We start from the raw sequence: 12,183 nt of genomic DNA on the forward strand, positions 1-12,183 counted from the left end.
AAAGCCTGTCTTTTCAGCAACAACGCGATGAAAGAAGCATCAGTCTCTACTGATTTTATTATTATTATTATTACTTTATTATTATTATTATTATTTATTTTTTAATCGAACAGCTATACTAAGTATATCAGCGCGTCGGAATATAAAACCACATGTTAGGAACTGCTCTTGTGGAATTTTAATCTCTCTGGCGAAATTTCTTGGGTAAGTTTTCTTTTGTTACTATTAGATTTATCACAAATAGTATGGAATGCACTATGAAGACTTTTTAAATATATATACGTTAGAAAAACTTAAAAACTTGTCACTAAGTTAAAGCATTTAGAGTATGGAGCTTTACAGGTTAGGATTGTAGCTCGACTCTGGCCTCTGGCACAAGATTTGCAAGAAGGATATTTAACATCTGGACATCTGGACAAGTCAGCCCAAAGGAAATTGCTTTTTTGTCTTATTCACACACAATACTAAACTAAACTATAAAGTATTCAATGCACAATTTAGGGAAATGAATCCTGAAGCTCAAACTTCTTTTACTTCAAAAACATAGTAAAAGTCATTCTGTAATCTGTCACGCCCCCATGTTTCCACTGTGCAGATGAATAGACTGTATAGCTCCTGGGCATGATAAAAAGGAATGCTAATCTAAGCCATGATATAGGCTGTTTATTAGACAGTTTAAACAACTTCCATCAACGACAGTAAATCTGTGACTTTAGATAGCCCCATTGTCCTGGAAAAAACATTATTTCATTTCACTCTATACTGCATCAGCTATACATGGTCGAAATGACAATAAAGGCTTCTTGACTTGACTTGAATCCTATAAAGTCTACAGAGATGCCTTGCTTTATTGTTTCAACAGTAATTGTTGAACAGTTTATATGTTGATATAAAAGTTTTGATATAAAGAGTGAGATGAGTGTGATTCAAAAACAAATAGAGATTTTTTTTCCCCCAAACAAAAAAGTAGAATATTGTTTTCTTCAGTTATCAGCACTGTTGCCTAAGCCTCCCCAGGACAGGACTGTTCTTCGGGAAACAAATTAGTTCCTTTCTTTTTTATTACATTTTTGCAGACATGCAAAATGTGTTTCCTCAATTACAAAATGAATCATGGATGTCTGATAAGAGGAGAAACAAGTACCAAACCAATCAGTACAACAGAACCCCTACCCATAACCCTTCTAAGAGGCCACAAACCAACAAACAAACAAATAATGACTCTAATGAGAAGGTCCATTTAGGTTCTCAATAAAACCCAGTATAGGGCTCCAGATTTTGTAAAAGGATTTCAGTGATCCATTGGAAGTGTATCTACAGGAACAAATTAAGTAAATAACTGAAATAAAACTAAATAAAATAAAATAAATTAATAATGTGGGAATATTGTAAATACTCGCTATTTGCATTCATGAAGTTATCCATGCAGCCAATGTTTCAGCAGTGCAATAGAAAGCAATCACATAGATGAGAGCTTTGGATAATATTCACATCAAACAGTAAAATGTGGAAAAAAATCAGTTTCATGGTGACTTTCACCATGGCATGGTTTTTGGTACCAGATGAGCTGGTTTTAGTATTTCAGAAACACAGCAGTCCTAGAGCTCATACAGACTGATGTGAAAAACGAAAAAGATTTTGGCCTTCACAGAGAATGTGTGACATTTCTAGGGGTAGAAATGCCTTGTGAATGAGAGAACTCAGAGGTGGATATTACTTATAGCTCTTGATCTGTATCTGCGTGATTTTTATTTTTTTGTTTATTTTTTTTGCATTGCGCTGCTGTCACATGATGGGCTGATTAGATAGTTGCAGTGCCGTTGTATAAGTGTTCCTAATAAAGTGAGAAGAGAATGACGTTTAAAACACCAAGATCTAGAACCAGTCTGCCTTTATTGGTGTTTTTCCTTTTAACAAACTAATGATTTGTCAATCCTTACTTGTTCGCTGTAGAGCACCTGGACATTTTTGATAATTCGGCAGTGCTTCTGCAAGATGGAAATGGCCTGGGCCAATGGCATTCCTTTTAGAAATAAAAACAATTATTTGCATTAATGTATCTAACCTTCTATTTACACTGATCAGCCATAACATTATGAGCACTGACAGGTGAATTGAATAACACTGATGATCTCCTCATCATGGCACCTGTTAGTGGGTGGGATATATTAGGCAGCAAGTGAACATTTTGTCCTCAAAGTTGATGTGTTAGAAGCAGGAAAAATGGGCAAGAGTAAGGATTTGAGCGAGTTTGACAAGGGCCGAATTGTGATGGCTAGACGACCGGATCAGAGCATCTACAAAACTGCAGCTCTTGTGGGGTGTTCCCGGTCTGCAGTGGTCACTATCTATCAAAAGTATCCTTTAAGTCCTGTAAGAATCCTTTAAGTTCTGTAAATTTCAAGATCTGCTGCTAACATCTTGGTGCCAGACACCACAGCACACCTTCAGGGATCTAATGGAGTGCATGGCTTGATGGATCAGGGCTGTTTTGGCAGCAAAAGGGGAACCAACACAATATGAGGCAGGTAGTCATAATGTTATGGCTGATCAGTGTATACCTACCTATATACATACATACATGTATCAGTGAAGTGTATCAGTAAAAATTATGTTAGTTTCAATTCAGCATTCATTTATTATTTTTGCTCACTTTCACGAATGGTGGTAATAATTCAGGACTGCCTCTTCACTATTAACTCATTCACTATTAACTTCTCGATGTATCTAATGTAATACTGTATTTCTGTTTTTAGGAACTGCCTTGGACATGGGAATTGACAGAGTGTGTATTAAAAAAATGTAACTTTTAATACAGACTGTCTTTGGCCAGCATATTCATCAGAATTTCTGAGTTTACTTTCCTTATAGTTCTGAGAGAAAAAGCTTCCCAGATGGAAAAAATCAAGCTCACACTCAAGCAGGGGATAAACATTGCTTGAAATGGAGTCTGGCTGGACTGGAATCAATGGCAGTGAGGAAATTGGGAGAGTATGACGAATTTGCAGAACCCATGCTTAGTAAGCAATCTAAAAAAACGAGGCTTGTAAACTCTGGGATTCAGTGTTTAAAAGAATGAGGAGAGTTCACATAAAAGGAGATGTGCTTTGCACCCTAATATTACTGGTACTACTCTGTATATTGTGGTATGCGCACCAGAGTTTAACGCCTAGCTGGGGGACGGTGCGCATCGACCATGTCTCTAGCAGTTCTAGAGCACTTCTTGGGGCACCAGCAAAAGGAATCTTGCCACCCTCTCCAACTTGTGATCATTGTGAACCTACAGTCCAGGGGCAAGCTAAATCTAAACCACAGACTAAATTAAAATCTCCAAAACGTCAAGTCAAATCAAAGAAAAAAGATGGGAGGAAGAAGGCTACAGCAAAACCTGTGACTGTACCCACTCTTCCTCAGTTTGACTTTGAGGATTACCTTCGTAAGAAAGACCAGCGGGAGTTCAGGTTGCTCATTGACCAGCCAGAGAAATGTAAAGGGCCTAAAGGTGCACCATATTTGCTGATTGCCATAAAATCAGTAGCGGTAGACTTTGACAAGCGACAGGTTGTGCGACACACCTGGGGTACAGAAGGTGTAGCCCAGAAAGGAATGAACATCATGACTGTTTTTCTTCTTGGAGTGCCCCATAATTTAACAGCGCTTCCCTTGTGGGATAGGTTGTTGGCATATGAAAGCCAAATGTTCAAGGATATTCTGCTCTGGGACTTTGAGGACACTTTCTTTAATCTGACACTTAAAGAAATTCACTTCCTGCAGTGGGTCAACTCAAGCTGTTCAGACGTGAAGTTCATTTTCAAGGGTGATGCAGATGTCTTCGTGAACATTGAGAACATTCTGGAAATGCTTAGCGGCAGACCAGCTGGTGAGGACCTTTTTGTCGGAGACATTATCTTCCATGCAAAACCAATTCGGAGACGGAACAGTAAATATTTTGTGCCTGAATTTATATATGGCCAGGGCATCTATCCTTCATACGCAGGAGGCGGAGGTTTTGTCATGTCGGGCCACACTGCACTTCGGTTGCATTTGGCCTGCAAGGAAGTAGAACTCTTTCCCATAGATGACGTCTTCCTGGGAATGTGTCTGCTCAGGCTCGGTCTTAAGCCGAGCCGCCACGAGGGCTTCCGTACCTTTGGAATCGTGCGTCCATCAGCGGCACCACACCTGCAGGTGTTTGACCCATGTTTCTACCGAGAGCTGATGGTGGTGCACAGCTTGAATGTGCCACAGATCTGGCTCATGTGGAACCTCCTACATGACCCCAGCCTACGTTGTCATACTAATCATGCTCATACTGCCGAACCCTTTAAGTGGATAAAAAACCCACATAAACAAGCAGAGACTGAGGATTCTCATAAACCTGACTATGACATGCAAGTGTTTATGAAGCACTGAGATGTTCATGCTGTGAAATGTCTACAGATTTGAATGTAATAGGTTTGTTATTGACAGTTTCAAACTGATTATGTTTTCCCTGTCTACTGCTGGCACTGTTACAATCTATAAAAGCTAACTGTGGAGGCCAAGGACATTTTCTAGGGACAGTAAAGCCCAAGGGAACAGAGCCAGTTCTGCCTTATCAAAGCCTACAGGCTAATCTTAATGACAGGCATGTGGAATAATGTAGATACTCAAATTGTACCACTTATCATCACCAATACTCTTAAGCATGGGTTTGGACTTCAAATGGTTTTTAGCTTTTGCAGTTGGAACCAGGGTCGTTTCTAGGATTTGAAAACATCAGGGGCTGAGCCCGAAACATCAGGGGATATTTAGGGAGAGAGGGTAAGCAAGAATAACATGTTTTGTAAAGACATTTTTAAGTAATATTGTTTAATAATAAACACAAATGAACACAGTGTGCAACTTTAGAAAATTTCATTCAATCTTTTTTTCTGACTCCTCCCATTATTTCAGAGTCTTGCTACTAAATAGGAGTTCATTAAATTCATTACATTTTCTCTCTCACAGGTATGCCATGCAATATTATCTCTTTTACAGCTTGTGTGTGAAGCAGTGTCGTGTAGATTTATTATTATTATTATTATTTTACAATAATCTATACTATAATAATCTGCACCTCTTATTTAATTCCTCATTTATGCTGCCACTTTTTTTACAGCTTCTCTTCTCTTCTCTTATTGTTCTCTCATCTCTCATTCTCTCATCTGTGCTTGTATCTTGTCTACTTCATGCTCTTTGTGACTTTTCTATCCTATTTCTTTGAGGGTGGAATCATTAGAGTATCTCTGAGACTTGACTTGAGCAAAACGGTCAATTACCATACTAGTGTTTATAGTGCTGAGAATTCCTTTTTCAATAGACAGAACAGGCGAATGATGGAGTCTGTTCTGGCCCATTGTTTGCCTAAGCCATGTCTTAAATACTTAAATACTGCATTAGTTAAATACTGCATTAGAAAGTCGTGATGTTCAGATTGTAATGTCTTTGTAATGAGCGTTTAACAGTTTATATTTTATTTAGATCAATCTTTAGACTTATTTAATTTAAGGCTTTTGTATGTCTTAGGTATGGAATAGTAATTTAAAAGAGTCCTATATGTCCAGGGTTTTCAGAATCAAAGACAGTGGGCCTCCTTTTTGACACAACATACATTTGTTAGCCTACTTTTATCAACTGTGTTAACATTAAAAATTAAAAGTTATAATCTATTATCTATATAATCTATTATCTATATAATCTATTATCTGGATAACAGAGGTGGACAGGAACGAAGTACATTTACTTGGGTACTGTACTTAAGTACACTTTTTGAGTATCTGTACTTTACTTGAGTATTATTTTTTCTGGAAACTTAGTACTTTAACTTCACTACATTTGAAAGACAAATATTGTAGTTTTTACTCCACTACATTTCTGTCCAGGTCATTGAGTAGAAAGTAGTTACGTTAATCATAGGATGATTTTTTTTTTCACTTTTGTAGCATCACATGTCGTGAAGTTCAGTGGTTTTCCATCATTTTTTGAACAATTGGTGGCAAAATGGATGAAGACAGATCATTGGCGCAGTGTGTGCATCCATGGCCATACTTAGACAGTATGTTTAGAAAAGAGTAAAGATTCTTTTCGTTTTAAATGTTTGCTTTGTTTACCGAAAACAAACCACATCACAGCCTACAAAAACTCTCCATCCAACCTGCGGAAGCATATTGAGGTATGTATACTTTTAATTTCTGGTAAAAGCTTGAAATGGATATTGCCTGTGCCATGAAGTATCTATGGTAAGGCAAATTCAATGTATTTGTTTAATTCCACAGATACTACAAACTGGTCAGTATATTCACTATATTGCTACAAAAGGTATTGTAAGTATTGCACACAACAATGCAACAAAAATAAAACAATGCGTTGGCATTTACTTTTTACTTTTGATACTTAAGTACTTTTAAAAACAATTACTTCTGTACTTTTACTTGAGTAAAAATCTGTCTTTACAACTTTTACTTGTAATGGAGTAATGTTTGACCAGTAGTATTTGTACTTTCACCGGGCTCGAGCCCTGAATGATTAGCCCTAGCGACGCCCCTGAGTCAAACCTTTACTTTATTTTATTTATTTATTTTTAGCTTCTTACTATTATACCCTCATTGGGGGCTGAGCCACCCTTAAACGAAAATCCTAGAATCGCCCCCCCGGTAACTATGCTTTGTCTTGTATTAAAAAAAAAACATGCAGCACACCATCAACTTAACTTATGAAATGCAAAAGCAAAAAAAGAAAAAAAAAAATACAGATAGCTGTACTGTTGAGATCAGCAAATGTTATTCAAAAATAGTGATTTTTTTGTACTTTTTGTACCTTTCAAGCAGCACTCAAGTGAAGTACTCAGATAATATGTAACCCAGTGGTGGTCCATCAGGGCCAGCAAGGCCTTCTCTGCTGGCCTAAACAGCAGTGATCTGAATCACTGACTTGCATTTTAATATATTTAATATATTTTTCCATTGAAAGTGTATTAAATCATTCCAAATAGTCTATTCTGTACAATTCATAGCTTTCTCTTGGTTGTGCTGCTTCCAGTAGTGTATATTTATGATCAGAGTATTTATCCAATCATATTTCAGCCAGTGGCTGACATCATGTGTTGCCAGGGTGAAAAAAATCTGCCTTAAGGCCTTCAGAATCAATAGTGCAGGCGCCCGTAGCTTAAAATAAGTGGCAATGAAATTGTTACCTTATCAGATTTCACGTTGTCATCACTGGGGCCATCTAGCAGGCACAGGATTATGTCAGCAATTTCCCGTCCTTTGATTGGATAATTGGAGTAGTCAGAGGCAGCAAACCGCACAAACTAAACAATATATATATATATATATATATATATATATCAACTCACAGTGGCTGACAGAGGAGAAGAAATTGATTTGGTCGCAGACATCCTTACAAATGCATTTTCAAGGCGGACTGTAATAAAATTGGCTATTCCTTGTGAAATACTGTAGCCTAATTTCTTTTTAACTTTGCTATTTAACAGTTGATTAGTATCTATTGCCAAGGTGTCATAATGATAGTATAGAGGTGGATTAATTTAGGAAAGACAGCAGTCCTAGGTGTGAAATGCACGGCCCACCACTGATGTAACCTAATTTATTTGAAATGTTTAAGAATATAAAATGTGAGCTCCTGAAGATGCAAAAAAATGAATAGAAAACTTTCCTGGATATTTATGTGCAGATTTCTGTCAGAATTGAAGTCATAAACTTTATTGTACAATATGTCTCAAAACAGGAAATGAATTAAACCCTAAAAATCTACAAATATAACACTCCCTTGAAGTTATCACAAAATGATGTCTATGCATTAAGTCTGTTTAGTTACGTAAAATCATGGGGAAAAAGAAAGTGTCCCCTCCTTCTATTTTATGTTTTAATTCATCAGCGGCTAAATAACAAGTGTCTTTTCCACACAAGCTCCTATAAAGAAACTAATAATCTCAGGTATTGCAGGTATTTTTACCCTCAAAAAGTTAGCCAACATTCTTGATACCAAGTAGGGAAAAATAAGTGCTTCCATGATCCTCCATCATGAAGAGAGCAATTAGCAGCCAGGTTACTAATGAAATGCACAAAGTGAAGTGTGACTACGTGTATAAAAGCAGTCTGCAACATGCCAGAATGAAAGGACATCAACCAAGACTCATGCAGAAAACATTTACTTCATATTATTGTGGCTCATGGTTCTTTTACCTCGTACTGAATTATAGGTTGCACTTATTTTTCACACCTGTAAAAATAAGGTTTTTTGTTACTAGATGTTCAGTGTATTATTTCACTTTCTAGCGGTAAAAAGTGTGACGTATTGTTAATTCATAAATTAAACATTGTCATTTGTGGCACATTTCTGTGATATAATCAGAGTAATGCATTCTGCCTCTGCTGCTGTATGAAAATGATCCACTCTGTTTTGTCTCCCGCTGCATCACTACACTCCAGAATGGATTATTTTCATATGAACACACACTTTGAAGTGTGTTATTCTTTACGGAATACAAATTGTTTTTCATTTTGGACACATAAACATAAGCGTGAAGCATGGAGGAGATGGATCATAGCAAAAAAATCAATATTGTCATGACTATTCCAGATCTGTTTCACATAACTCCACACAACAGAACACAAAATACACCATAAGAGCAGGTCCTTTTTCCACAATAATAAAATGAAAGGAAGCACACAGACTAGCTCAGCATTAGATCATATACTGTATGATCTATAAATAATTTGATCCTGTTTTATTTTTCTCTTAATTCTGTTGTTCAAAATGAGGAAAAAAAAGAATCATAGTGAAGAATCTAGCGATGTTGAGATGATAGAGACTGTTCACATCACAGAACACAAAATACAAAAATGTATTTACATATTATAGAAATGTATTTATATATGTATATTATTTCTTCATGGTATAAGTTGATCTGAAGTTTTCCAGACAAACTGTTATTGAATAGTAATATAGTTGAAGTGTCACTTAGATAAAATCCTACACTGCATTTCAGCTTGCAAAGTGTATTCGCAGAGCACTAGCATACAGAATAATACTTTACATTACCATCAAAACCATCTTTAGCTTTCACTTTGGGTAACAAAAGCTCTGTGAACCCCACCACATCACCACATCACCACCACCCACCCAACACACCTTCTGCTAACTGAGCTCCTGAGCATATTTTACGAATATTTGTAGTGCTAATAATATTTGAAAACTTTCTTTTGTAAATGGAGTACATTTTCTGTCATTTTGAAATCTTTATGAAGCTGTGTTCAGCTGAGCTCTGCTCTTAGCATGAGGTTGCATAACTGTACTGAAGCTCTGCCTTGTACAATATACAATTTGAGTTCATTAATTTCTGAATCATTAGTTTAATTCGATTCACTAAAATTTCAATTATTCCCTACAAAATGGCATTATTTTACAAATGTAAAATAGGCTATAGTCTTCTGATCAGGTGATAGAATATTAGTGAGAATTAAAGGGAAGGTGTACAAGACAGTGGTGAGACCGGCCATGCTGTATGGTTTAGAGGCAGTGTCACTGAGGAAGAGTCAGGAGTCAGAGCTGGAGGGAGCAGAGCTGAAGATGTTGAGGTTCTCTTTGGGAGTGACACGGTTGGACAGAATTTGGAACGAGTACATTAGAGGGACAACTCATGTTGGACGTTTGGGGGAAAAGTTAGGGAGGCCAGATTAAGATGGTTTGGACATGTCCAGAGGAGGGAGAGTGAGTATATTGGTAGGAGAATGTTGGACATGGAGCTGCCAGGCAGGAGGCAAAGAGTAAGGCCAAAGAGGAGGTATATGGATATAATAAATGAGGAAATGAAGCTAGTGGGTGCAAGTGTTGACGATGCAGAAGATAGGGATAAGTGGAAAGAGATGATTCGCTGTGGCTATTAAGGATATTTGGCTTTTGGGTGAAATTTATGGAAAATGTAAAAAGTTCACGCTATGGCAGGGCTGGGCAATTAATTTCTACAGGGGGCCACATAACAAATATGAACTGTGTTGGAGGGCCGCACCAACGATAACTTGAACTTAATTTTGCTCAATATTAATTTCCTCCCGTTCTAAAAAGCAATAAATTATATATTTTGATTAGCTGCTACTGGTAATCAGAAGAATAAGGATATTCTGTAAATATTTATGTAAATTTATGAATTGTTGTGTAGGTCAAAGAGGAAAATAATGCTGTAGAAGTAATAAACAGTTTAAAACAAACAATCATTGCATCACTGTTTCATTTTATTTTAAACTTGTTAATCTTCACAAATACTGAAAAGATGTTTTGCATTATGTTAAAGATAAGCAACTGCTCAACTTCATTCAAAAAGCAATAAGTGCTTGTTTTCAGTTCATTTTACTTGTTCAGTGAGAAAAATCCAGTCTGCCAGCTCTTCCGTGATTTTGAAGTCTGCAGTGATCCCACATAAGAAGATGAGTAGCTGGGCAGTGTCACGTAAATCGCAGCTCTCATCCAGAGCCAGTGAAAAATGGTCAAAGTTGACCACTGTTCCTCAGCTGAAGCTCCAGATTTCCTGCGATGTCCTCAACCCTTCTCGTTACAGTGCGTCGGGAGACGGGCACGTTCTCAAATGCTCCCTTGTTCTCTGGGCATATCAGAGTCCACCATACACTCCTTAATAAACTCTCCGTCAGAAAACGGTTTACTTTTTCTAGCAATTTTGTGAAATATGACATAACTTGTCTTAACAGCTGCATCTCTGGGTGTGGGAAGTTCTGTAAAAAGTCCTTGTCGGGTTTGCAGCGTGTCACAGCCTCCGACTCCTTTGCACGCTCTTCATCAGACAAGTTCTTGTATTTCTCCTTGTGTTTGGTCACGTAGTGGCGATTCAGATTGTAATCTTTGAACACAGCAACCTCTGTACCACTGTGTAACTGAGCACATGGCTTTACCTTTGATTTCTGTAAATAAATATTTTGCAGTCCATGTCTTGTTGAAAACGCGGCATTCGGAATCAACTTTTCTTTTTTTAACGGGAGCTGACCAGCATTAACGTGCCAGCATCACCTGTTACTTTTCAGACACGCACACACGTAAGCACGTCCATAGGTAAATAATAAAACACCAGGGTTTTCACAATAAAAGAAACACAATTGTATTGCGTGCACAGCATAAATACTTCTTCATTTATGTTTATGACTGACTTAACGCGGGCCGGACAGGGACGTCCAAAGGGCTGGGTGTGGCCCGCAGGCCGTAAAATGCCCAGGTCTGCGCTACAGTGATATTATATCATGAAAGTAGAGCATTTAAGAAGAAGCATGCAATGGTGATTTCCTCATCTCAAACAATTTATTGAAACAAAAGCCAACAACAGTGGTGGTATACCACAACAAAAATGTCAATGTCTCAATAATTTGTCATGTGCCCTTGACCATCAATTACAGCTTGACAACGACGTCTCATGCTGTTCACGAGATGTTCTGTGACTCTTCCAGTCTCTCTGTATCTCTGTCACAACCTGCTGATGACACTCTGTGACACTCTAAGCTCAGTGGCCACTTCCCTCTGAGAACATCCTGTTTGAAACCTCACAGTGGCGAGGTACTGTTGATCAATTGTTAGGTGTGGTCTTGGTCTCATGATGTCAAAATGTGAACAGCATGATGAAGAGGACTGTTTAAATACCAATTCTAACTGAACCAGAAAATTTATTGGTCGATTCATAGATCAAACACCAGTTGTGAATTTTGCCGTTAAGCACCTTGTTAGAGAACAGCAAGTTATGCAAAAAGTACTGAAACACTGAACAGTTGGACATGTGCATTCAAAAGTGTAGAGAAGGTCAAATTCAGTTCACCTGTAAAGGTTATAGTGCATTTTAGGTGCATCCTGAAATTTCACCCAAAAACTTTTTGTGAGCAGTCTATCTATCTATCTATCTATCTATCTATCTATCTATCTATCTATCTATCTATCTGTCTGTCTGTCTGTCTGTCTGTCTGTCTGTCTGTCTGTCTGTTCATCCAATATTAAGTGAAATCACAAAGTTACTGCAATAAAGACATGTGATATATCCAAACACTCAGCACAATGAGGGGAACTGGGCTACGTGTAAGCTGATGACATCACGTGTGTGCCACACCCCCAAAATAAGCAGAATTTCAAAATTACCCCAACATACACGTG

At 37.6% G+C, this 12,183-nt stretch overlaps 1 protein-coding gene across 1 annotated transcript; it reads left to right on the plus strand.

The window, feature by feature from the left end:
- On the plus strand, positions 1-4,909 carry b3gnt9 (UDP-GlcNAc:betaGal beta-1,3-N-acetylglucosaminyltransferase 9). Its single transcript, XM_058387033.1, has 2 exons — positions 1-204; positions 2,757-4,909. Exon 2 carries the CDS (start codon positions 3,076-3,078, stop codon positions 4,411-4,413), a length of 1,338 nt encoding a protein of 445 aa, XP_058243016.1. The 5' UTR covers positions 1-204; positions 2,757-3,075; the 3' UTR covers positions 4,414-4,909.
- The last annotated feature ends 7,274 nt before the right edge of the window (positions 4,910-12,183 follow it).

Source organism: Hemibagrus wyckioides, linkage group LG04 (assembly GCF_019097595.1).
Source record: "Hemibagrus wyckioides isolate EC202008001 linkage group LG04, SWU_Hwy_1.0, whole genome shotgun sequence".
In the NCBI taxonomy this organism is placed as follows: domain Eukaryota; kingdom Metazoa; phylum Chordata; class Actinopteri; order Siluriformes; family Bagridae; genus Hemibagrus; species Hemibagrus wyckioides.